General features: G+C 44.8%; 1 protein-coding gene across 4 annotated transcripts in view; it reads right to left on the reverse strand.

The window, feature by feature from the left end:
* MGAT5B (mannosyl (alpha-1,6-)-glycoprotein beta-1,6-N-acetyl-glucosaminyltransferase, isozyme B) overlaps positions 1-25,049 on the reverse strand; it is a 244,530-nt gene that overhangs the window by 136,009 nt on the left and 83,472 nt on the right. For all 4 annotated transcript variants that reach the window (XM_019502900.1, XM_019502886.1, XM_019502894.1 and 1 more), the window contains exon 3: positions 18,475-18,619. In XM_019502900.1, coding sequence (XP_019358445.1) covers positions 18,475-18,619 — 145 coding nt within the window. The remainder of the gene's footprint in view (positions 1-18,474; positions 18,620-25,049) is intronic.

The following is a 25,049-nucleotide window of genomic DNA, read 5'->3' on the forward strand; positions in this document are numbered from 1 at the left end:
GACATACATTTTTAGCTTACTTTACCTACACATGAAAGCTGCAGTATTTAGGGGCTACAGCATATCTCAACAACCCAGGCCCAGGGTTGAGCACACCAACCCTGTCCATTTGTTTTCTCTACTTACCATAGAAAGTTGAATAGAGTTGAAGGTCTTGGCCCTTATCTTCAATGCACTCCATGAACTGAACCCAGCATCTCTAAAAGTAGCACATAAAGCCCTGAGGTGAAGACTGAAGTGATCACCTTCATCCCTGAGGCATAATGGACTGCTCTACAATAAGGGTATACTGATCTGTGCAGGAAGAAGAGCCTTCTCAAGAGCTGGCCCAAAACGGTGAAATGAACTCCTCCAGATCTAAAGTCATCACCAAGCTCACCAAGACATGCTCTAAGGGCAGGGAGCATTTCTTTGACCTTGCCCTTCCTCACAGGAACATATACTTGGAAAACATTCCTACCAGAACAAGACCTTCCACTGGATACGCCTCTCCCCTTAGGGAGAGAATGGAGAAGTAAACAGCAGGTTAAGGATGTCAGCCACATTGTTCAATGCACTGCTGGAAGATGCTGTGATACTACAGTGGTAAGCGTGGTATCAGAACCTGAAGGAAGCAGATCAGTCAAGTAAAGTGACTCAGTGGTTCAGGCACTAACAAGAGAGTTTGCCAAATAGCTCCAGAGTGAATTTTGGTCAGTCCCTTTGAGCCTCTCCGTCTTGGTTTTTCCCGTCATAAAATCCAAGTATAATAGTACTCACTTCCCTTTGCAAAGTGCTTGAAGAACCATAGATGAGAAGAGCTTTACAAATAATATAACTATTATTCTTATGCTCCATAGGAGGCTCTGTCAAATCAATTCAAAATAAAAATATTACAAGAAAAATACGATTCAAATGTATTTTTCAGAATCTCTATTTTCTGTAATCTTTTTCATTATATCACTGGGTTATGGTAAACAGCTCAATTTTTTCCTCCATGAATATCTGCTTGAATAAAAAACTGAATTTGCTCTGGCTGTATTTTTGCTCCTTCTGTATTCAGTCTCTACAAATAACCAGCAAATGTGTTTCATGGCAGGAATGTTTCTTGAAACAGCTCAATTTAAACAAGTATTAGATGATGTTCAATGCAGACTCACTTTTGAACTCATCTGTTTCTAAGAATTACGTTCAACCAGTTAGGAAAAGGAATCAATAACATGTGATCCGCATAACCAATCAAAACTAACCAAGTGACCAATACTGTCAGTGCATGTGAGTCTTTCAACTCTCAGAAAAAAGGCTGCATGTTTATGAAAAGGTGGACCCATTATTTCAACCATCTCCAAAATCATACAGCCACAATGAATCACTCTGAAAAGGAAAAATTTGCCAGTACCATCCAGTAAAACGTTTCCAAACAAATGCAGTTCGGAAATTATAAGCTACTTGTGCACAGAATGAACAAATAAGAGTTTCAATTCATAAACTAAGGTCTCGATTCTCTAAATTATAGAAGAGGTAGAATCCTGATTCTGGAGTATTATTCTGTTGATTAAAGTGGGTTTTACTCTACTGGGTGATACCACTCATAATGTCTCAGTCAAGTAAAGACTCTTTTATATATATATATATATATATATATATATATATGGTTCATTTTTATATACATAAGTCATTTCACCCCTGTTGGGTTCCATTCAGACTCTGGGTTCTGGACTCAATTCCAGGATGAAGTCCAACATGAATCATTCAGAGTAATTTGTTTACTCCTGACATCATCATATTTAAAATCTTTGAAATGTAAGCAACATATTTTTGATCTGTATTGCATATATTAAAGTACATTTATGTAGATATTGCTTTGTGCAGGACTAAGTGCATTGACAGCACAAGGCAGATAATAGCATTATAGCAACTGAATACAAGATAATGTTGCTCTTGCATAGCATTTTTCACTTAAAAAAAAAGATTTATAAGTTGCTGTGCTCTAAGCTTAAGAAAATCATCCTTTGGTTAAGAGCAAAAAAGAGTTTTATAAGACTCTCTTTACTGAGGGATTGTCAGGGAAGCCAGTGGTGAGGAGGGCTATCAGCCACAGGGAACAAATCCATCACTGGGTGGGACTGACCAGTCAACAAGACTCTCACATGTGATGAAAGCAGACTCTGCACGGCTATGCCGTCAATTTTGTACACTGACCTCTGCATGGGGGAAGCCCCATAGCTTCCATTCATTTGCTATTTCTCCCCTCAGCCTTGGGCTGGCTGTGCCCCTTGCATGTTTTATAGGCAAGTAGAAATACTGAACTCAACACATGAAGCAGGAACATTTTGGAGAGTGCTGGGGACAACTTCCTGGTGCAAGTGTTGGAAAGGCCAAACATGGCCTGTGTTCTTCTTGACCTGCTGCTCACAAACAGGGAAAAATTGATGGGGAATATAGAGATGGATAGAGATGATTGAGTTCAGGAAAGGAAGGAAGGAAAGTAGCAGAGTAAGGACCCTGGACTTCAGAAAAGCAGTCTTCAACTTGCTCAGGGAACTCATGGGCAGGATCCCCTGGGAAGCCAGTCTGGGGACAAGAAGAGTCCAGGAGAGCTGGCTGTACTTTAAAGAAGTCTTACTGAGAGTGCAGGAACAAGCCATCTTGATGTGCAGGAAGACTAGCAAGTATGGCAGAAGACCAGCTTGGCTTAGCAGAGAACTCTTCAGTGAGCTAAAACACAAAAAGGAAGCTTACAAGAAGTGGACAACTGGATAAATGACTAGGGAGAAGTGCAAGAGTATTACTTGGGCATTCAGGGATGAAATCAAGAAGGCCAAAGCACAACTGGAGTTGCAGCTAGCAAGGGATGTGAGTATGTCAACAACAAAAGGAACATCAGGGAAAGTGGGGTCCCTTGCTGAATGGGGGAGGGAAACTAGTGACAAAGGATGCAGAAAAGGCTGAAGTACTCAGTACCTTTTTAAACTCAGTCTTCACAGACGAGGGCAGCTCCCAGACTATCGCACCTGGCAGCACAGTTTGGGGAGAAGCTGAGCAGCCAACAGTAGCAAAAGAACAGGTTAGGAACTTTTTAGAAAAACCGGATGTGTACAAGCCCATGGGATGCACCCAAGGGTGCTAAGGGAGTTGCTTGATGTGATTGCAGAGTCACTGGCCATCATCTTTGAAAACACAAGGTGATTGGGAGAGCTTCTCAGGTGATTGGAAAAGGGCAAATGGAGTACCCATCTTCACAAAAGGGAAGAAGGAGGATCCAGGGATCTACAGACCAGTCAGCCTCACCTCAGTCCCTGGAAAAATCATGGAGCAGGTCCTCAAGGAATCCATTTCGAAGCACTTGGCAGAGAAGGTGATTAGGAACAGTCAGCATGGATTCACCAAGGGCAAGTCATGCCTGATCAACCTGATTGCCTTCTATGATGAGATGACTGGCTTTGTGGATGCAGGGAAAGTAGTAGACATGATATAACTTGACTTTAGCAAGACTTTTGTTACCGTCTCCCACAGCATTATTGCAAACAAGATAAGGAAGTATGGGTTGGAAGAATGAACTGTAAGGTAGACAGAAAACTGGCTGGATCATCAGGTTCAAAGGGTAGTAATCAATGGCTCCATATCTAATGGCAGCTGGTATCAAGTGGAGCGCCCCAGGAGTCAGTCCTAGGGCTGGTTTTGTTCAATATCTTCATCAACAATCTGAAAGACAGGATGGACTACACCCTCAGCAAGTTTGCAGATGACATCAAGCTTGTGGGAAGTAATAGATACACTGGAGGATAGGACTAGGATTCAGAAAGACCTAGACACATTAGAGGATTGGGCCAAAAGAAATTTCATGAGAAATGAGAGATTCAACAAGGACAAATGCACTTAGGATGGAACAATCCCATGCACCAGTACAGGCTGGGGGCTGACTGGCCCCCAGCAGCTCTGCAGAAAAGGACCTGGGGGTTACGGTGGACAATAAGCTGAATAAAGTGTTCCCCTGTTGCCAAGAAGGCTAACAGCATACTGGACTGCATTAGTAGGAGCACTGCAAGCAGATCAAGGGAAGTGATTATTTCCCTCTATTCAGCACTGATGAGGCCACATCTGGAGTACTGCGTTCAGTTTTGGGCTCCCCACTACGGAAAGGATGTGGACAAATTGGAGAGAGTCCAGCAGAGGGCAACAAAATGGTTAAAGGGCTGAAGCACATGTATTATGAGGAGAGGCTGAGGGAACTAGGCTTATTTAGTGTAAAGAAGTCAAGATTGAAGGACAATTTAATAGTAGGCTTCAACTACCTGGAGGCGGTTCCCAAGAGGATGGAGCTGGACTGTTCTCAGTGACGGCAGATGACAGAACAAGGAGCACTGGGCTCAAGTTGCAGCAAGGGAAGTTTAGGTTAGATATTAGGAAAAGCTCTCTCGTAATGAGGGCAGTAAAGCACTGGAGCAGGTTACACAGAGAGGCGGTAGAATCTCTATCTTTGGATGGTTTTAAGACCCCGGTAGAAAAAGCCTTGGCTGGGATGATCTAGTTGGGGCTGGTCTTGCTTTGAGCAGGGGGTTGGGCTTAGATGACCTCCTCAGGTCGCTTCCAACCTTAATTTTGTATGATTTTATGATTTCTAAACTAGAGTGGTGGCACTACTCCCGCTAAGGATTTGGCCCACATATTACCTGGATGCAAGAAGGGGCATAAGGAAAGAATTCCCTGTGGGAGGAGCAGTGGTTTATACCCAAGGAGGACACCAGGGAGTTATCACTTTAGTAAAGTATCTACTAACTTGCCACGATCAATAGCCCCTCAGTCTGGCATGCATTTCTCCATCTCTCACACCCACGTTTCATAAGGGTTAGTGCTATTATTTGCTCACTGTGTTACAATGCACTTTGTATCTCTTTCCCTCCCTCTCTGTCAGCAGCTTGGAGATTTCCGTGTGACTCTCCTCCCCCACGGCAGCTGGAAATTTCACACACCTATCCCTAGGGAAAGGATCTGGCATTAGTCCCCAGTTTGCCAGTGGCACAAGGCTCCCTCACATACCCTCACAGGGATAAAGCAGGAGTAGCAACACTGAAATCAAAGGAGCCCTGCTAGTGTCACAGCAGACTTAAAGAGCCCTGCACACCCATCTCCCCTGCACTTCCCCTTCCCCTTCCCCTCTTCTGCTTCCAGTGCTCTCCAAACCACTGACCACAGCTCTAGCCTCCCTGCTCTACTACAGTTTTGCTCAGGGCCAGGCCAAGGGGCAGAGAGTACCCTGCTCAGCCTGTTAACAGCAGCTCTGCCCTTGAAGAAAGCTTGGGGCTTTTGTGTGTGACTTGTCTGAGATGATGTGATGAGTCCTGGCTCCAAAAGGCTGGAGTCGGCACTTTGCCCCAGACGGTTAATGTGTAGAGAAGCCTCATTTGTGGAGCCCTGTGATAAATGGGCTCCCAGCATACTGCCATTTAGGGCTGAAAAAAAGCAAAATAAATGGAAAGAGAAGACTATTGAGGAATTAGCCTGAGCAAATTTTGCTGGGGGGGTGTGGCCAGGTATTGGAGCAATAACGGGAATGAGCGAAGCCAAAGCAAGGAGCAGGAATTGAATGACTCGCACAGCAGCAGAGCATGGACACCGAAGTGATGGGCAAGGCAGCCTATAGTAGTGGTCTGAGCATGGGACTGGGGCTTGGGGAACTGGGGTTTTTGTCCTGACTTCATCCAGTTGCATTATTCCTCTGTTCCCCACTGATACATGGCTTCCAGCCATTGTTTGCCCTGCCTAGCTTAGGCTACGAGCTCTCTGGGGTAGGGACTATCTCTTCCTGTAAGAATACACAGCACCTAGTACACTGGGGAACACTCCGTGGTGCTACCATACCAATTATTAGTGACAATATGACCCCCAACATCAATCACAGGCAAAGGCATCCTCAGTTTCTGTGGGGGCAAAGGGAATGAGTTCATTCACTTTGCCTCCTGCTGTGTCACAGGGTGAGTCTGTGTCCAGACGCTCCCAGTCACAAAGGGCCTTCCCACTCCCTCCTTGGAAAGAAAAAGCATTTTACCAGCCACATGCAAGGAAGCTCTCCCTGTCTGCAAGCCAGTGAGGGACCCCAGCTTTTTCTCCCATGTGTTTCCCCATCCCCACCCAGGGGCAAAATAACTGTGATTCCAGACGGTCACTCAGAGGAAGGTGCTTTTCTCCTTTCTCCTACACCATATTTTTCCCAACTCAATTGCCTCGGGCTCCACTTAGCTAACTCCACATGTGCCTGTGCTGGAACAGAAGTGATATGGAACGGACGTGGTGGCGGGGACTGAAGGAAAATGGCAGGCTCCCGTGTAACGTGAACAACAGAAGCATTTTCTTTCTTCCTCTGAGATGAGAATGAATTTATACATCCAGCAGGAACAGACCAGGAAAAAAGATGGGCTCTAAGAAAAACTCACTGCTGTCTTCTCTATTGTCTCCCTTGAGCTTCAAGCACTTTATTCATTTATTTTTCCCATCATGCTTAAGTGTGTTACATGCTGCACTCACTAAAACCAAAGAGCCAGTTCTAGAGATGGAGCACTTTCGTCTTATAACTGGAATCCTTAGGGGAGAAGGGATTATTGTAATTGCTAAAATAACAATGCTGTGAAACATGCCAGAGACCAAACGTATTTAAGGCAACCTCATATCAGAAGGGACTAATTTAAGGATTCCACCCACTGATTGAACACAATGCTGTTCCCTCCCATACTCACTGGCACTGAATATGATTCATACCCACCTTTATCTCTGGGCAGTTTTCATCAGAAGTCACTCAAGACCCTCTTTGTTTACCTGTGGACACTACGCAACACCTTGCAGCTGAAGACTGTCAAGCACTTTACAGCCATTAATGACACCACAGGACAACCCTTGTGAAGTACAGATGGGGAAACCAATGCAAAGAGGTTAGACACAGAGGTGACCTATCCTAGCTCATCCATCCAGTTACTATCACAGTCAGGAACAGAATACAGGGAGTGCTGACTGCCTAGTACCTCAAACTGCAAAGCATTTGCAAACATCAGTTAATCCACAAAGCCCTGCAGGGAGATTAGAACGGGTGTAATGGAGACACAGGAGGCCTGTGCCCAAGGTCACATATCAACTTTGTGCCAGAGCTGCTTCACAAGTCTCCTCCATTAGCTACTCTGCAATGTTTTTTCATACTTCCCACCTCCCCGCCACAGAGGGAGAAGCAAAATGTGGAAGTGTCTGGAGATGGTGATAAAGGCTAAGCCATATTTCAGGGAGGATTGTAGTGTCTGGCAACAATTTATCTAGAGCTGGACTATCAATGGCAATAATTTAGGAATTAATAGAGCCAAGCTGGCAGACAGCAGGATGTGGGAATGTCACCCATTAAGTGTCAGATTGCAAGACTTTAATTACAAGGGGAATAAGGAGTCATGTAACTATTACAGAAACAAATGCTTAAAGTGTGTGGAAATTAACTGAGTTCTGGCAGTAATTAAGCTTCAAGATTAATTGGTCATTAGCACATAGTGCCTTTGCTATGCTATCTGTTATGGTGGGCTGGGGAGCAGTAATATCCCCATATGAACTGTATCCAGGGGTGATGGGAGGGTACTATCCCAGGCAATCACACTTCTTGACATCAAGTCTCTCACCTGAACCTTCTCCCTATCTTCCAGTTTCCAAGTGGCTCCCAAAGCTTGGCAGACCACAGTACAGCCTAACTCCTTAGGAACAGGCATCTTTTGAAGCAGCCTCTCCTCCAGTCTAGAGTCACAGATACACTCTCTCCTCCTTTCCTTCCACACACCTAATAAGTAGGGGTTATCATTTCCCATTCAAGCTAATATTTGCCTTGCCCAGTAAATAAACTCTCCAGGAGGTTTCCATAAGTACTTTTAATTTCCCTTCCCTCCAATGATTTAGGAGGCTTGCATTCAATTAACAAGAGTATTGATTTTCCTGCAGCTGGCTGGCACATTGGCTTTGAGTTGTTATGTTATGGAATCCATTGCTTACCTTTTTATTACATGCATGTGTGCACAGACCCTTTTCTTGGCAAGGGGAAATAAAGAGAGGAGTAATCAATAGAAGGAAAATTAGATGAACCCAGAGGTTCATAAGGATGCTTAGTGCATCAACTGCGTTTAGATTTGGATTTTGGCTGCTAGTGCAGCCTCCTGTGAATTGCACTGGTAGAAATCACATCGCTAGGGTGCATGTTATGACTATACCTGTATGACTGTCAGGGACCTAAACACACTCAGCTACACCTGTGGCACTGTGCCCTAGGTTTTCAAGGTCTGCCTGACCCCTTGCAGTGGAAGGAGTGCCCTTTTTAAGTGTCAGTCTTAATAGCAGGAGCTAAAGTGACACCTGGAGTTATAAGTCTTCTCCCAAAAAGGTTCCATAGGGGACAGCTGCTGTGTAATCACATTGCAGAGAGCACAGCTGCAGCCCTAGGATGCCAACACTTCTCCTTGGGAATATCAGCAGTATGCATGCCCCATCACCGATGCCACTGCGGTTCACCCACACATGCAACAGTCTGTTCATGCAAATACAGTTGACTTCATTCACCTCTGTGTATAAGTCCACCAGGCAATATTAATCCTACTGTACAAAGACATAATCAAAGGATGGTTCAAACAAACTTTGACACAGAAAGCATGAAACTCGACATTTGAGTTTCCCAATTTCATTGTCCAGCCCTATGTCCTGTAGTCTTGTTAGTTAGCTAAATGAGAAGACCACATTGTTTGGTTTCCAGATTTGTGGAGGGTCCTAAAACTGTCCTTTTTCTACCCCATTAGACAATTCTAGTGAGAACCGACACTGCTGTGATGTGCGAGACACTTCTGGAATGCCCTATTGCAGAAAGTGCTGCGGTTGCGGCGCATTGGCAGGGTGACTGCATGAACTGCTGCAGGATGGTTCGAAAGTCCCTGGGAGTTTAGTACCTATGCCACTTAGGGCACCCTTCTGCCAACTTATGCCTTTGAAAATGCATTCCTTAACAGCTTACACTTCAGGGTTGTTAAGAGACAATGTCAGAGAGAGGCTTTTATTTGGACTGGCTGGGTCAGAGTAACAGAAGCAGAAAGAGAGTCAAACAGTTTCTCAGGAAGGTATGAACTATGCTAGATGGTGACAGGCTGGTTTCTGTAACTTAAGCAGAAGCCTAACAGCTTGGTGACAAAAGCTTAAGATTAGATGAGACCAAAGATGTACAGCAGCATTTGTTGTTCAAAAGTCATTTGTCTCCAACGCTTCCTCCCAACTACCAAAGACAACCTCTATTTCAAACTGGTGTTAGAATGATATTGTAGGAGTGAGGGTCCAGGAATCATGCAGAAGGCAAGGGTTTCTTAGGATGATATGCAATTGGTCCAATAAAAGATAAACCCAAGAAATCCTTGCCTCTTGCATTTGTTTCAAAAGTCTGTTAAACCGTCCCAGGAGAAGAAATGCAGATCTCTGAAATCCAGGAGGATGTGCAGGGTGAGAGGCAGTTGATTCACATGGGACAGTGGGCCCCACTCCCAGTCTAACCGTGGAAGAATCATGAGACTAATTCCTAAAAGATGAAGGGCAAGTGGGTGTGCTCCGAGAGACCGGAGAAGGGGCAGCGAACTGGGACAGCCATTAACAACTTTCACCAGTAAAGATTGCATGAGACTTTTCATCACTGTAGAGCTGTTTACTCCAAAAGCCTGGAAGATTTCCAGCACAGGTAATTAATTACAGTCTGTTTACTTCCCCTTGTAGTTTCATCTGGAAATGCTATTCTTCGCCTCTACCCAAGAAAACCCTGTCGTGCAGGGCTGCTGACTGAGGACGGCTGCCACACAGCTACTTTAGAAGTGGCTGCATTTCAGCAGAGACTGGGACATGATGGATTAGATAGATATTCCATAAAACACATTGCAGTCTCAGTCTCATTCTTCATAAAGGTGCTCTATAATTCTGAAGCTTTATTATTTTATTTGATATCTGCTTGTAAGTGGCTGAGTGCTTCTGCTAATGGCTGGGTTTGTGGGTTGCTATGTTCCCAGCTTTGGGAACATAGCTTTGGGTGAGAAATTGATGCATCGGTACTATTAACCAGAAATGCTTTTTTCTGTTTGTTTTTTTAAATTCCTTTGAAATGAAACACCCTCTAATTGTATAGTCTTTACCTCGTACCTGAAGATCCACTCCTGGAGATCAGAGCGATGCAGCTAGTTGAGGCAAACACACAAAAATATCCCCAACTTTAAAGAAGCAGGGTGATACGTTTATGAAAGTCTAACATGATGCCATTGCCCTGAGAAAATATGACTGAGCCCAATGAGCTAGGAAAATCTGTTTCCATCCTAGACAAGAGACTAGAAAGGGAGGACTGTCCAGCAAGCAGAGCTTTGGGCAGGGTTCTGCTCGGTACTCTGCCTTAGGCAAGTTACCTCCACTTTCTTTTCCCATCTGTAACATGGAGGTGACAGCACTGTCCTATTGCGAAGGGAAAACAGATTAAGGAATGTGAGTTGCTATGCGACTTAGTACGTAAGAGGGACAGAGCAGAGACGGGGCACCAGAAAGTCCAAGGTGCACAGACAGACATTTGTGCAATGGTGACTAAGATGGGAACTTTCCAAGTTGCAAGGCTTGGACTGGCAGGTGGGCAGGAAGACTTCTGATCAGATCTAAACCCCACATGGCTGGTGGCTGTGTGCAGCTGTTTGAGATCAGGTGGTGGCTACAGGAACAAACTCCTCAGGCTTGCTCCTTGTCTGTGCTCCCTGGCCTCTGCCACTAGAACATCTGATGGCGCACAGCAGCCCTCGGCACCGAGCAGCCAGAGCCACGTGGCTCCATTGCAGCGGCCTTGCCACCAGAGTGGGACAGTACCAGCTACGGAGGGGACCGTGGTAGCTGGGTGGCACCAGAACCCTTGCTCCACGTGGCTGAGGTAAAGGGATTCAGGGGCGCTTTGGGTGTGGACACGCTCAAACTTCTGCTGGCCGAGTGTTGAGGTGGAAATGAGGCCCTAAAACCCAAATCTCTCCAGAGGACACAGAGACACAAAACAAAAGTGAGACGCCTTTAAGAGGGAAATACTAATGCAGGAAGCCTGAAATTACACCGGATTCATTTCCATTGGAAATCTGTCTCAGGAGCTCAGTTTGAAGTCAACAATTTCAATCCAAGGAACAAATAATAATAGCAACGCAGGAATTATGTGGGCCACAGGTGTGTGGGGATGTGATCGTACTGCATCACTGCATCCAGCCTGATTCCCCTGCGAAGGCCATTAGGTACAATAGGGAAGCATGATAGATTATCATGAAGCCACACAACCCATTACAGCTGCCTGTGGGACAGAGTACTTGGGCTTCAGTTACATGCTTGTGATTGTTTCCTACTTGTATCTCTAGAATGTGTTTATTTTTATTTGCATTCAGATTTGCCTTAATGCTTTAGCTCTCTGGAGCAATTTGTTTTCAGGCTCCTTTCCCTGGGCCATTTGAAATCCTCTCTAGAGCACTTCATGGTGCCATTGCAACACCAGCTCTGGTTTTCCACCATTCACGAACCCCAGCAGCATGGAAGACCAGGTCTTGCATTATTCATGTCTCATAAACGACTCCCGGAGACAGTAAAATGGCCAAGAGAAAACATCTATACAAATGTCTGTGTTGCCCCGCTCACGGCTAAGCTTGTGACATGCTAGTGAGCATGCAGGCAGATACAGAGGGGTGAAATGTTTTTCACTTGGCTGCTCAAACCCACCCCCATGCAGGGGACCACCTGTCACCATCTCACTCAGCAACAACCATCACATCACAGGGTAACAAATGAAAATGCTCCCATGTCAGGCTTTCCTCTCTTCAAGATGCTAGTTGTCTCCCATCAGCCTCTCACCTTAGCTGGGTTTCTCTCTTTAAGTGAGAGCTGGAGGTCTGTTCCCCCTCCCAACCAGCACCCAAATAAATTGGGCTTTCCCTCCAGATCCCCATCCTGCAAGCTGTTTCCCCATCCCATCCCATAGCAGATGTGCTTGGGCAGGGTTGACGGCACCCACACCACCTTGCTAACCCTTACCTGGACCGCATGGGGTTTGTACACCACACACCACAGCCCCCAAGGTCTGGAACAGCCTGCCATCAGAGATGGTTCAAGCACCTACATTGAACACCTTCAAGAGCAAATTGGATGCTTATCTTGCTGGGATCCTGACTTCCTGCCCTTTGGGCGGGGGGCTGGACTTGATGATCTTCCAAGGTCCCTTCCAGCCCTAATGTCTATGTAATGTCTATGTAACCCTTGCCTGGACTACGTGGGGCTTGTACACCACACACCACAGTCTATAGCACAAACACAAACGGAAGTGCACACAACTTGAAATATCCCGTGCATAGGCCCAGAATGCATTGCTTTTTTTTTTGTTTGCAAGTAGAGTCAGACGAGTGAGTGTCAAGAGAATCAAAAGCACAGGGTGCAGGGGAAAAGAACAGACGGGGTAGGAGTAAAGATGGATTTGGGGATCATGTAATTTGTGAATTATGGAAGCATTTATTTTATACTTAAAAGAGCTGATCAAAACTTAGAATTGCCATTCTGTAGGGAAAACTGACATTGCAAAATCTGTTTGCATTCCAGACAAGAAGGAATACTAACATGTATTTATAAATCTCATGATTTTTATGGGGGGGGGAAAAAATGAAATAATTTTGCTCAACCCAAATATTTGATTTCAATGAAACTGAAGCTGCTTCCTCTTTGTTTTCACTCTTAGAAACACAAATTTTATATGGACATGTCAAAATGAAAAATCATTTCACAATGGAAAAAAAAAACAAAACATTCAGCAAAATGCTCCCCTCCACCCCAGTTTTTCCCAAAATGAAATTATTCAGAATCAATGCACTCCTGCCAAAGGTTCCTATTTTGATGAGCCAGCACATTCTGGGTGAGATTTTTCAAACAGACCTTTTACTTGCTGCACGTCTCTGCTTGAAACAGAGTTGAGCAGTCCAGTCCTGGGAAGCTCTGTGGCTGACTTTCACCATCCTGACACTGCTGTGAAATTGCCTAAATTGGTATCACTGTTCATTTGCTCCCCACTAGTTTATCCTCCTCCTCTTACCCGCACTGCTGTCTCCTCCTGGGGAGCAGTAGTTCAGCATTGAATGCTTGAGATAAGCTCCACCAATTCAGACTTGTTCGATGATTGCTTTGAAAGCTTGTTCCTTGAACGTTCACTGAAGTCATCCTGACCATGTCCTAGCTCATCTGCTGTTAGGCTGCATTGTAACACTGCATGGCAGTTTCTTTCCATGGTGTCAGCATAAGGGAGGTGGGATATATGCAAGTAAATAATTTCCCTATCTGCCTTGGAACCGTGACAGCTGGAGATATGTTACAAGGAGTGCGATTTTAGTTAAACTGAGAGATATCTCTCCTCCCTCCCTCCCCCAAGCATATTCTTAGAAAGGGAAAATGCTGCACAGACTTGTACAAATATCTACTTGAAGCAGGAGTATTCCAGACATGATGAATACTTGTGCAGATCACAGCCATGTGTGCCTGTCTTAGCATAGGATTTATATATGCAGTGAGCATTTGCATACATGCTTGTATTAAGCCAATTGTGCGCAGCCCACAAGTGAGACCTGCAAGCCCTCCTCCATCTTAGAAACTTTTCAGGTGCTCAGTCAGCCAACAGAGACCGTACTATGAGGCTTAGGGCACCAGCTTCCTAGTGCAAAGTAACTGACCACTCAAAGCAACAGCCCCAAGGACCAGCTGGGTTCTATCTGGGGACATTTTTTTTTGCATAAAATATCCAGAGGATCATTTTTGATTCATGATCAATGACTTAAATTGAAGCATATTAACAGACAATGTATGGCGAGAAAAAGGGGCTGTATCTGTTCAAGGGACTGCTGGCAAATAACTGGTCTCACTCCACTCTGCAAGACAGACAAAGCCGATCCTCAGGCTTCTGAACTGTGTAAGCATTTGAATCTGGCCTGAACATCAATCCATGATAAAAGCAGCCATCTTGAAAGTTCAGGATTATATACTGCAAATGCCCATCCATTATAATCCTCCCAGGAGAGGTCACCCAAAGCCATCAGTCTCATCGGATTTCAATCATTCAACTGCTCTTTTAAAGCAAAAAGACCTTGAAATCTGACACCCATGCCTTACAGACCTTGAATATGACCTTCACAGCATAGGTCAATAAAAGGATGCCACGTCTTTCCTATGATACTTCAAGACCTATTTGGAAGAAGCATGTTTGAACTCTTGCTCATAAAGGAATACTGAATATGGGAAATATCCCCAGTTAGAAATGTGAATTTTTTATCCTATAGGTCATCAAGATGACAGTCTGCATAAACGGTTCCAATTTCTTGTAATGGTTGTTAAGCTACTGAAGCAATTAAAATAATCAGAAATGACTGGTTTGACTGAATAGATATTAGCCAAGAAAATTATAAAGATGAATGCGTGTACCATTGGTATGGCATTACGTTGTGTGTATCTGTACAAAAGATCCATATGCATCTGTGTGCAGAGATAGAAAGCATGAGCAGCAATGCTTATAATTAAGGTTGCACAGCTAAAGATTTCATTAAAAGCCCTGTTTAAAAATGTTTATGCTGTGAAAGCAAGCCTGCAGAGGGCAGGAATTGAATTCAAATTTGTCCCAGGCAACCTCAACATGTACGTGTCTTTAATTACATGGTCATATACTCATTTTTTACCATCGTGGAAGCAGTAAGTTTCTTTAAAACAACAACAACAAAAAGCAGAAGAAAACTGACTACTGGAATTGAGTGGACAACTTTAATATAATGCTGCCACTTGCTGTATAATATAACTTCTGTATAAATATGTAAATATAGATAGATATGCCTGACTGACAAGTTGCAAAGCCACCAGAAGCTACTGCAGGCAATCCCAGCCTTATGTTCATGACCCCATCCCTGGTTTCACATCCTCAGGTATTTTATCTGCAACACAATTTGGAGACAGATTAACCTCATGAGATATGCAGGGCTCTAAAATCTCTCTCCTTCCAAATCCAGGTTGCTTCAAGCCTCATTTCTGCAGGCCTTGGAGTGACAGAAAAATTAGTATTAATAAAAGTTGAAAATGTTTCCAAACAATGTGAAATATTTTTTTGTTAAATCAGTGTGTCACAATTTGAAGGTCTGATGGCATCTCTCAAGCTGTCGGTGTGAAAAATAGATGCAGGATATATATTAAGAGAGAGCTGGGAATGCCAGCCCAATAATGGGATGCAGCAAGTGTTTCTGGCCCTGGCAGTCTGTTTGAATTTCATGTAAAATCTCTCTACACCAAAGCTGAATATTACCAACCTTGAACTTCAGACTATAGTTGTTTGCAGCTACTGCTTTTGCATCTGGGAGAGGTAGACCAAAACTCCAGGAGGACCATCTTCTGGGTAAGGTGCCGTGAAGGGACTTAGAGAGCATGGGCTCAGCACCTGCCTCTTCCACAGCCTTTCTGTCTAACCTTAGGCAAGCCACCAAATCTCCCCGCCTCACATTCTTGTCTGGGAATGCTACTACTTCCTGTCTCCGTTGTCTAGTCATACTATAATCTCTTCAGGGAAGCAACTGTTCATGTGTGTGCCTGTATGGTGCCACATACAGCCAGGCTTTGGTCCTGAGTGGGACATCTAGAAAATCATAATTGTGCTAATTTCTCATCTGGTGCACAGTGAGTATTTGTGGAGACAGTCAGGTGGAATGGGCTGAGTGCAGAGGAGCTGCTGCAAGGTGCAAGTGCTTCCAGGTTTATTTCATGGCTCTGTTGCCTACTCCATGGCAGCACTAAAGCATTCATTATATATGTGGCATACAGGAATGTATTATATGAATATGTATGTAGTGAATATATAAGGCAACCTCATTATAACAAACCCTGCTTATAAGAATCCCAAGAGCGGCCACCCATTTTTATTTTGTAATTTTGGTACAGCAAATAAACTATTCCTATTACATCTTCTTATAAGTACCTGTTTACCCAGTCGCAGGGGAAAGGGGCTGTTATAACAAGGTTTCACTAGACCCACCTGTTCTTCCTATCCCCACAAGGCTTGCATAGGTACAGGCAGAGGTATGGCATTTTTAGGATCATTGCAATAAAAGGTACAGTTGAAATGTACAGGTTTGTCAATGGGATTTGATGGGCTTCATTGGGCATGACCAATTGATGTTATATCCCTATGGGTTATTCCCCAATCTCTGTCACCGCAAAGCCAGACGGTGGCAAAAGAGAAGCCAGAGAGATGGTTAATCTATAGGCAACAGTTCCCAGGCAAGAGGAGGAGGGGAAAAAAAAAAAAACAACTGAGCAAACCTGCAATCTCCTTAATACTCTGCCACCCAGTTATTTGCAGCTAACTTAATCAAAGCTCTACTTCAAAGAAGCCAGCAGCTGCATTAAGTAGGAATGTGGCCTCAGTCTTATTTAAGAGCAGGGCTGGATTGCTGGACTGGACTGGTGCCAAGCCATAAGGATTTGTAGGTTTTCTTATCCTTGTCCTAACGGGGCTTTAACCCGTATGTTGTGAACTGTGTGTCTATGTCCCTGGGAGGAGAATGGTCCAGAAAGTGTGTGGAAATCTCTCAGCACTTCCACTGGCAGGAGGCAAAGAACATAAGAAAATGGTGCGGGAGAACAAATGGGGGCTGTGGATTTAAACTGTGCACAGCCAGTGATAGGAGGCAGCTTAGCTTCTTAAGACAACCTGTGGGGAACTGTATTACATGCAAGGAGGATTCAAATGCCCTCCAATTTCCTTCCTTTCTTGTTCTCCTCCCCAGCTCTGCCCTCCCCATTCTCAAGACAGAGCAGCTGCTCATGGCCACGCAGTGCTGCTGTCATTATTATTCACTTGTTCCATATGTAGTAAATGCCTCAAACTCTCATGATAATCAGAAGCTCCTTGTGCTAGGGGCTGTACAGACACATGGTATAAGACAGCCTTTTCCTCAGATAAGACAGGATAATGATGGGGGAAAGGAAGAGTCCCATTTCACAGGGCACAGGGAGATGAAACGATACACCCCAGGCCACACAGGGTTTTTAGCATAACTAGGAGCTGAACTCACTGTTACTCCTAGTGCAGCGCTCAAACTACTAAACCAGACTTCTCTATGCAATGCATGCTATCCATAAGTAATAATACTAAAGACTCAGAAGTAAAAAGACTTAGACATTTAAAACTTGCTAATTAAGTTAAAGTTCCATACATTAATAGTTTATAAAAGGCTAATAAATGAATTCTTGATGCCCTAGCAACTGGACATTCAATTACTATAGTGTTACAGAGCTCCACAGGTGGCTTAGAAGACATAAGGCAGGATTATATCTATGGTTTACTATATGTAACGTGCAACTCGTAGCTGCAAGATGCTTAAACATCTAAAAATCCTCTCCAAGTGTTTCCTAAAAGTAAGTTTAATATCATACAAGACATTTAAAAATACTGCATTTCTCCTTTAAACACATTAGTTTCAATTAGAGATGGGCCTGACCCCTAATAGCCAGGATTTGTCCCTAGTCTAGGAGAGGGTGGGGATGTTCAGTCCAGTGAGGCCAACGCTAAGCAGGAACCTGGGCTGAGCTCCATGCTTTCCCACCAACTTTGCACATGATCTTGGGCAAATTATTTAGATTCTCCCCATCTCTGAAATGAGGCTAACAGTAGTAGGTATTTAGGAGCTGATTTGGCTACCATAGCCACATGGTAACCAAGTTTTCATAGCCTTTACTCACTTGAAGCTCACAACTTTTCTGTCAGGCAGGACAGGGCAATATGTTATCCCTACTGCAGAGCCACACAACGGTGGCACACAGTGATATGCCCAAGGTCACACAGGAGCTCTACGGCAGAGGGACCTGAATCTACATCTCCCAAGCGGCAGGCTAAGCACTAGACCATCCCTCGTGCGGCCTTGCCTCCTGGGATGGAGGGGAGGATGGATGTATTTCACATGCCACAGCGAGGTAAGTAGCACAAATGGGGGAATGGAGGCAGGGTTGAGCTCTGTTCTAAGTTAAATGGAGGCCTAAAAAGCATCTAAAGGTCTCAAAGCCCAGAGCCAGAAGGCTCAGCCTGATACTTTGATACTGAATTATGCTGTTTGATTAGCCTGGCTGTATCCACTAGGCAGCAGCTCCATTCCCAAGAGATTATTCCAGCCAGAGAGACTTGAGACAGGAACCTGCTGCACAGGTAAAGTGCTAGGGCTCTCAAAAGAACAGTCACAGCTGATAGCAGCAGCCCCCTCAACTCTAATTGACTTGATTTGGCAATTCACAAAGATCTTACGAAGGGACTGGGATGAGAGGGCAACATGGCACCTCTCAAGGGTCAGGCCCTGCAATGCATGGGATTGGCTGGCCCATGGAAACAGAGCAGCCGGAGGAAGGGGCTTCCCTAATTCATGGTGGCTTCATGCCCGTTGCTGCACTGACCTGTCCACAGGGTAATGAGCTTCCTCCCCTTTCCGGAAGTCAGTGCTGTTCTCCAGCCTGGCCAGCACGTCCATCCTCTTCACCATCATCTCCAGCATGTCGCTCATTTTCCGCAGCACCCCTCTGGACTCCAGAGCGCCCATCACTGCAGGCACACAAACAGTAAGAGAGACTAGTGCAGAGCCAGTGGGCAGGAAGTCATGCACTGTATAGTTTTTGAGAGGGTTGGATCACAAAAGCACCGGGTCATTAGCACTCAAATGGGCAACGTTAAGAGGTGAGAAGAGAAGCTCCCATAGACATCTTTGCTGATGCACCTGGTTCCTGACCCACAGAACTCTGTGATCCCTCATTTAGGGCCACAAAGCTCTGCCAACAAGCCTCGGTTGTGAGCACAAGTCCTTCAGGCCCCTACTATTCCATACCCAGACTCCACACACCTCTCCCATCAACCAGTGGACCTCAGTCCCAACCCACATCAGCTCTTGCTCTGAGCATTAGGAAGGACTACAAACAATATACGTCTCTGAACAACATGAGCTACTGTTGTCATCCCTTTACATGACTGCTGAGCTCTCACCAAGTAGAAACCCGAGTTCAAATCCTCCTCCTCCATCACTGCCCTGCACATGAACCCACCCATGTGCTCCCTTATGTTAAGAAGTAGGCTGCAGCAATTCCTGGTACAAGCAAGTAAAAACAGCCCATATCAAACTCTGTCACGGTTTCGTGATATGAAATGTGCATCAGCTAGAGTGAGGTCAAACTCTTTTAATTTGTGACCCAATCTCATTTGAATCCAGGTTTCTCAGCACCCATAGCCAATGCAGCAAACCATTATGCTATCCAGTGCTTCCTCCGATTCAGGTTCTATATACTTCTTCAGTACCCACAACTAATTTCTACACACACAGGATTCACACTTTGAACCAAAGGCATTTCAAGTAATTCAAGCCATCTATCAGTTGCACTTGATGGTACTCAGCTTAATCCAAAGCTGTGCTTGAAACAGCCAAGCAGAAAACACCAACAGCCACCTACAGCTGTCATTGTATCTGGGAAAGTATCTGGAATACTGCATCTTCTTTTCCACACTGCTGTATTTCCTGTAACCCAGCAAAGCAAAAACCCTCCCAGAACACAGGCAACCAGGACTGCCGAGAGTGCTGGGGAGCCCCCCAGCGCTTGTGTGAGACACTTCATCCACCCCAACATCGCAGCATTCACGAGCCACCTGGTACCTAGAGGTATGTAGAAAAAACATTTAAAAATGTTTCTATGTCCGAATCTTCAAATCTTTCCAAATCAACTTGGAGGGCTCCAATTCAATTCAGAGAGATTAAGAGGTCCTCTGATTTGATTCAGATTTGGAGATTCAGCTGAATCAAATCAGGGACAAAGCTTCGCACAGACCTATTAGATACCTCTAAGTATCCATGAGCCTTACTGGGATTTTCAGACAGGCCTGGGCAGGTTGGGGCCTACCTCACACTGGGCAAATTGTTGTTTGCATTGTTGGATTGTTTGTTTCCTGAAAATCCATTGTAGGTTGAATTTAAACTTTTGTTCAATCTGAAATGAAATATTTGGTTACAGATTCAAGTATCTGTCAGGTTCCTTTATAGTTTCAAAACAGCTGAACAACATTTCAAAAAACAAATCACTGCTTTGAATTCAAAAGACAAAATACTTCTTTCAAAATGTCTTACCTGTATTGTTTCCCCTTTCTGAGAGGAAACAAAACAAATTTGCAAAATGTTGCAGTGTTGCTGCTTCTCTACTGGATGCTGAGATGGTAATTTAAACACAACTATTTTGTCTCCTACCAGCCTTATACCCCGGGGCTATCCAGCGTAAGCAGTCAAGGACTGCAAGCCACGGGGCTTGCAGGCCTCCCACACTGCGTGCCACCTGTGGTGCCTGCCTTACCTTCAGCTGCCTTGCTGCAGGCTCCCCTACTGCACCGCATCACACGGGCACTATGGTTGCCTATGCACATGCTTTGAGGTGGGCGGTAAGGGGGTTGGGGGTGTTTAATACCAGCAGCTCTGGAATAGCTGCTCTAATTAAAATGGCTCACAGTCACGTGTATTAACACCCCCTCCCCATATTTCAAAATGGCCACAGGGATGTTTTAACTAACGCTCATATGACAAGGTTTAGTTAGTGTCCCTGCAGCCTGCATCATTAGGTGTCTACATACCTTTGTCCATCCAGTACGACAGTGACCCTTCTCAGTTATTTTAAAGGAGCCATAAACCTTCGCTCTCGATACCAAAGTTTTCATAATGTTCCTTCATTGAGCAATGCCAGGTTAGGTCATCAAGAAGGAAATTCTTCCTAAGCTCCAGTGCTTAGCTAGTGAGATTGGCTGCCCTTCTAACTACCCACAAGTGCTATTCTCATTCATATCATAGATCATTTTGAGAAGTATTGGTTTATTTCCTTTGGTAGGATCCTGCGGCTGTGAATTCCACAATTACATTTCAAGTGGCTTAAGATTTTCATTTATCATGTGTCATCTCTCTCTAACTTTGCCAAGTGCTTGCTCCATCTGACAGGAAGGGGAAGGCAAATAGGATTTACCATGCAAAGCAGTCAGTGGTCTTCTATCTAACCTGTCCTCTCATCTTCTAGTAATCTGAATTCCCCAGCGTGAAGTGAGGGGGTGAACAATATATTTTTCCATCTTACTTCAGTTCAGCTCATGCCAATTAATAAATAAATAACTAAAGCAACCCCTAACTTATCCTGTTTACACTGATCCCCTCTATTCCACTCGTGCATTCTTTATGGCACCACACATTTCATTTACAAAGCTGCGGGAGGTTAACAGAGGATACTGGGCAAATCAGAAGTGTTCTGGGCATCCTTGATGGATAAGCTGTGTATCTTGTGCATTTCTAAACAGACCTGCACAATTGGGGACTGCATTTTGAATGCCCCAGCATTCTGGCAGGGAGGAGGAAGCTGCTCCCAAGCCAGGTTTTAGGTTGGGGCTCATCTCTCTGAGAATGGTAGGCAGTTGCACACTCGGCCCTCTCCTTTCTCCCCTACCCTTTTGGGGCTTCTACAAAAATCAGCCCTTTGCGTGTGCATTATGCACATCTGGTCCCTTTGTGTGTTCCACATCTCAGTGGCCTTCCAATTACTAACAGCAGCATGTCAGCACTGCAGAGCATGTAGGTGAAGGAAAATAATGGTGCCAGAAGCGAGGGAAAGGTTGGTACCAAAGGTGAGCCTGCACAGACCAAGGATCAAAGCAGAATAAGAAGCCACTCGTGCTCTAACTCCAAGTGGGAGGCGGTGACTGCGGCAGACTTCTGGTGAAGTCAAACAACAAGCAAATACTACTCATTTAGGTGACACAAAGACAGATACTTATATGCTTGTGTTTTGCATGTCAGCAATGGAAATGTATCTGCAAGAGAGGCCTGGCCCTGGGGATACTCATATCTCATCAACGCTGTTCCCATTGTTACAAAGATCTACCCCACATATTGCCCTGACTCACTGATCAGTCTGTTTATCTACTAAACTCTGACTTCAGATGCTCTGTCACAGGAGACAATGTGTGAAGCAGAAAAAGGCATCATTTGATTTCAGACCCGATTGGGAAGTTCTCACACCCCCTGGTTTCAGCACATGCTGCATCTTATTGTCAGGGATTGAACCCAGGCCCCTTCAGCTCAGGCAGAACTCCCACAACCATGCTTTTAGCAGCCCCTGGGTTAGGAGGAGCATACCCATTAGGAAAGTTTGTCATGGGATACTGACCAACTTGGAAACCAGCAGTTAGGAACAAGAGAGAAATTCTCAGTCCAACTGCTAACACTTTTTAAAGACTCATCTTGATGCAACAGATAGTAACAGTGAAAAGAGCATCACAGTCAGCAGTCTGGGGACAGCAAGCTGTATTTTTATAAGTCTAGTCACAGATGCACGCAATAAAGTGTTTGCTCTGAAGCAGCCTTGTGAATACTTGATATTGTAAAAAGCCCTTAATGTGCAATTACAAGCTAATCCTTAATATGCCTTTTAAAGCTGTCACAGAGCTCTAACGCCCGCCATCAAGGGCTGTCATGTATTCTTGACTAAGATCATTTAGATATTACATCTTCTGATTTTCTCCCCAAATCATTTTTAAAAGGAAATCAAATTTCAAAAGAAAAAACAAATTAACCCAGAAAAAACACATTCCTAAATTAGTGTATTTAAAGCAGACCCCTACCCTTGATTGCTCAGATGGAGGCCTCTGATATTGTGCTCTGTGGCTGTCAAAAGATTTCATTTAGCTCTTCTCAGAAGGCTAGGCTTGCAGGCTCCTAACCCTAACATTGAGCTTCTTATGGACTACAAGACTAACTCCTCTGAGCAAACCTTTGCAGCCAGTAAGACTCACTAAGCCAAGGGATGGCAGTCAGTTTATCCACTTGTCCTCCCAGTTGGGAGCTGGACATAGTTTTAACATTTTTATCTCACGTAAAGCAGTTAAGAAAATTTCAGATAGGTCATCTGAAAACCAACCAGATGATGCTACAGGTAAATAATCTCAGCAATGGTGAAAAAAAAGACTAGAAACTTGACCTTCCAAAGATGGTAGAGCACCAAGAGTAGCATCCCACGTACATCACAGTCTGGCAAGAAACACAGCTATAGGGAAATGGTCTCTAGAAGTTACCAAATCTGTACTGTCCCTACAGTTGAAATGACAGAAAACAGATCAATGAAGTGTCTCCTGGAAGGCCATCCCAGCTGACCACTAGAAAAGATGGTGGGCAATACTAAGCAAGACTTAAGAGTCCTTATTGTGACTTACCAGAGCAAGGATGAAAATACAGCTGGGGGTAAACTGAGAGTGGTTAAGGACCACTGGGGTTTACAAAGCTAGAGACAAGAGAGAGAGCAAGTATTTTTCACTTGCAAAACAGCTGGACGCACTAATACAACTGCATGTGAAGGCATGAGGAAGACATTTCTGGATACAGATTTATGCATGCAGTTGTATACTATTCGAGTGCATGTCTACTTTCACAGGGGCCAATAAGGGTCAAGGGTTTCAGTCCACCAGTCATAAGCTGCCTAGAAGGCCTTAAAACCCAAATACATAATATCAATTAAATTCCTAGGTCCCACCTTCAGCCCCAAGTCTACAGAGGGCTCCACATGAATGCAGGCATTTGCCCATGTGGGCTTTGAACATCTAGCTGGTTCCTGGAGTTATCTGGCTTTATGGGCCTGATTTGCAGAGGTGCTGAGGACCCACAGCCCCCAGCAACTCCTAGTAGAAATCAGCCTTGAAAAACAGATATATAAAGGACCTCAAGGGAGCACTTCAGGGACCATAGGCCTTAATGAGTGCTCTGTGTTTGTACTTAATGCATAGCACCTTTGCATAGCCAGCTAAGCCATCAGAGAAAAACTAGTTTTGGTTGCCTCATATTGCAGCTCACAAAAGGACATGGTCTACAGGACGCAAGAAAGGGAGGAAGGGACAAAGGCTGGCATGATGAGAGTTCATTTTATTTATTGCATGAAACATGTAGTGAGACCTTTTCTCCCAAGCCATGCTGTGGTCACTCAGGATGTGGTAGAATATCTCAGAGGGGTGAGACAAGCAAAGGCAGGGAGGCTCACACCTGAATTTGGCCAGCTGAGGGGGAGGTAACTCTTCATGCGTTTGCCAGGAAAGCGCAAAATCTCAGCCGATGGGGGTTCCTCAGAGGCAAATGCAGGAACTTGAGAGCCAGGGTGATTTACAGCTGCACTCCAGCCTGGGCTGTTGCATAGGGTTTCTAACTGGGTTGCATTTGTTTAATTAAAAGGGGTCATTTACTGTTGCCAGTTATTTGAAATCTAAGCAGCAGCTGGCAGTGCTCAGGCAGAGCTGGAGAGCCGGCCCCTCACAAAGGTACGCGCACCAATCTGTGAGTGGCAGAGGCAGGCAGGCCAGAATTCTTGGTTAAAAAGTCCTTAACGAGGTGATGAAGCCATGCCGGGAGAGCTATTTTTTAACCACATTAAAGGAACTGGCTGTAGCACAGCCTCCTTCCAAGAGAAAGGACAAAAGCTGCTGGCCCTTTCACTCTTCCTGCCAGGTAACTTTGAAGAAGCTCCACACACACAGCCCTGGTGCCTTTGACTATGGTAAGAAGAGGATGCAAACACACTATGACATCACACAAGCAAAGAAAGCAGTCTGCAAATCTGACCAGCCTTGTACCTACTTGCTTATTTTTATTAACAAGGTTTTCTCTGCCCTGCATCACCTTAGAGAACCTCAGCAATAACAAGATATATTTACCCTTCTTCCAACGCACACGAACACCTCACCCTGTTCTCATTAAGAAACTGGGGGACCGTGGTGTCGACACTCACACAGTCAATTGCGTCGCCAACGGGCTGGAGGGCCGCACCCAGAGAGTGGTGGTGGATGGGTCATTGTCGACCTGGAGGGATGTGGGCGGGGGGTCCCCCAGGGCTCGGTCCTCAGGCCCGCACTGTTCAACATCTTCATCAGCGACTTGGATGAGGGGGTAAAAAGCACCCTGTTCAAATTTGCTGATGACACTAAG

Source organism: Gavialis gangeticus, unplaced genomic scaffold (assembly GCF_001723915.1).
Source record: "Gavialis gangeticus isolate Ggan-Ray unplaced genomic scaffold, GavGan_comp1, whole genome shotgun sequence".
Lineage (NCBI taxonomy): Eukaryota > Metazoa > Chordata > Crocodylia > Gavialidae > Gavialis > Gavialis gangeticus.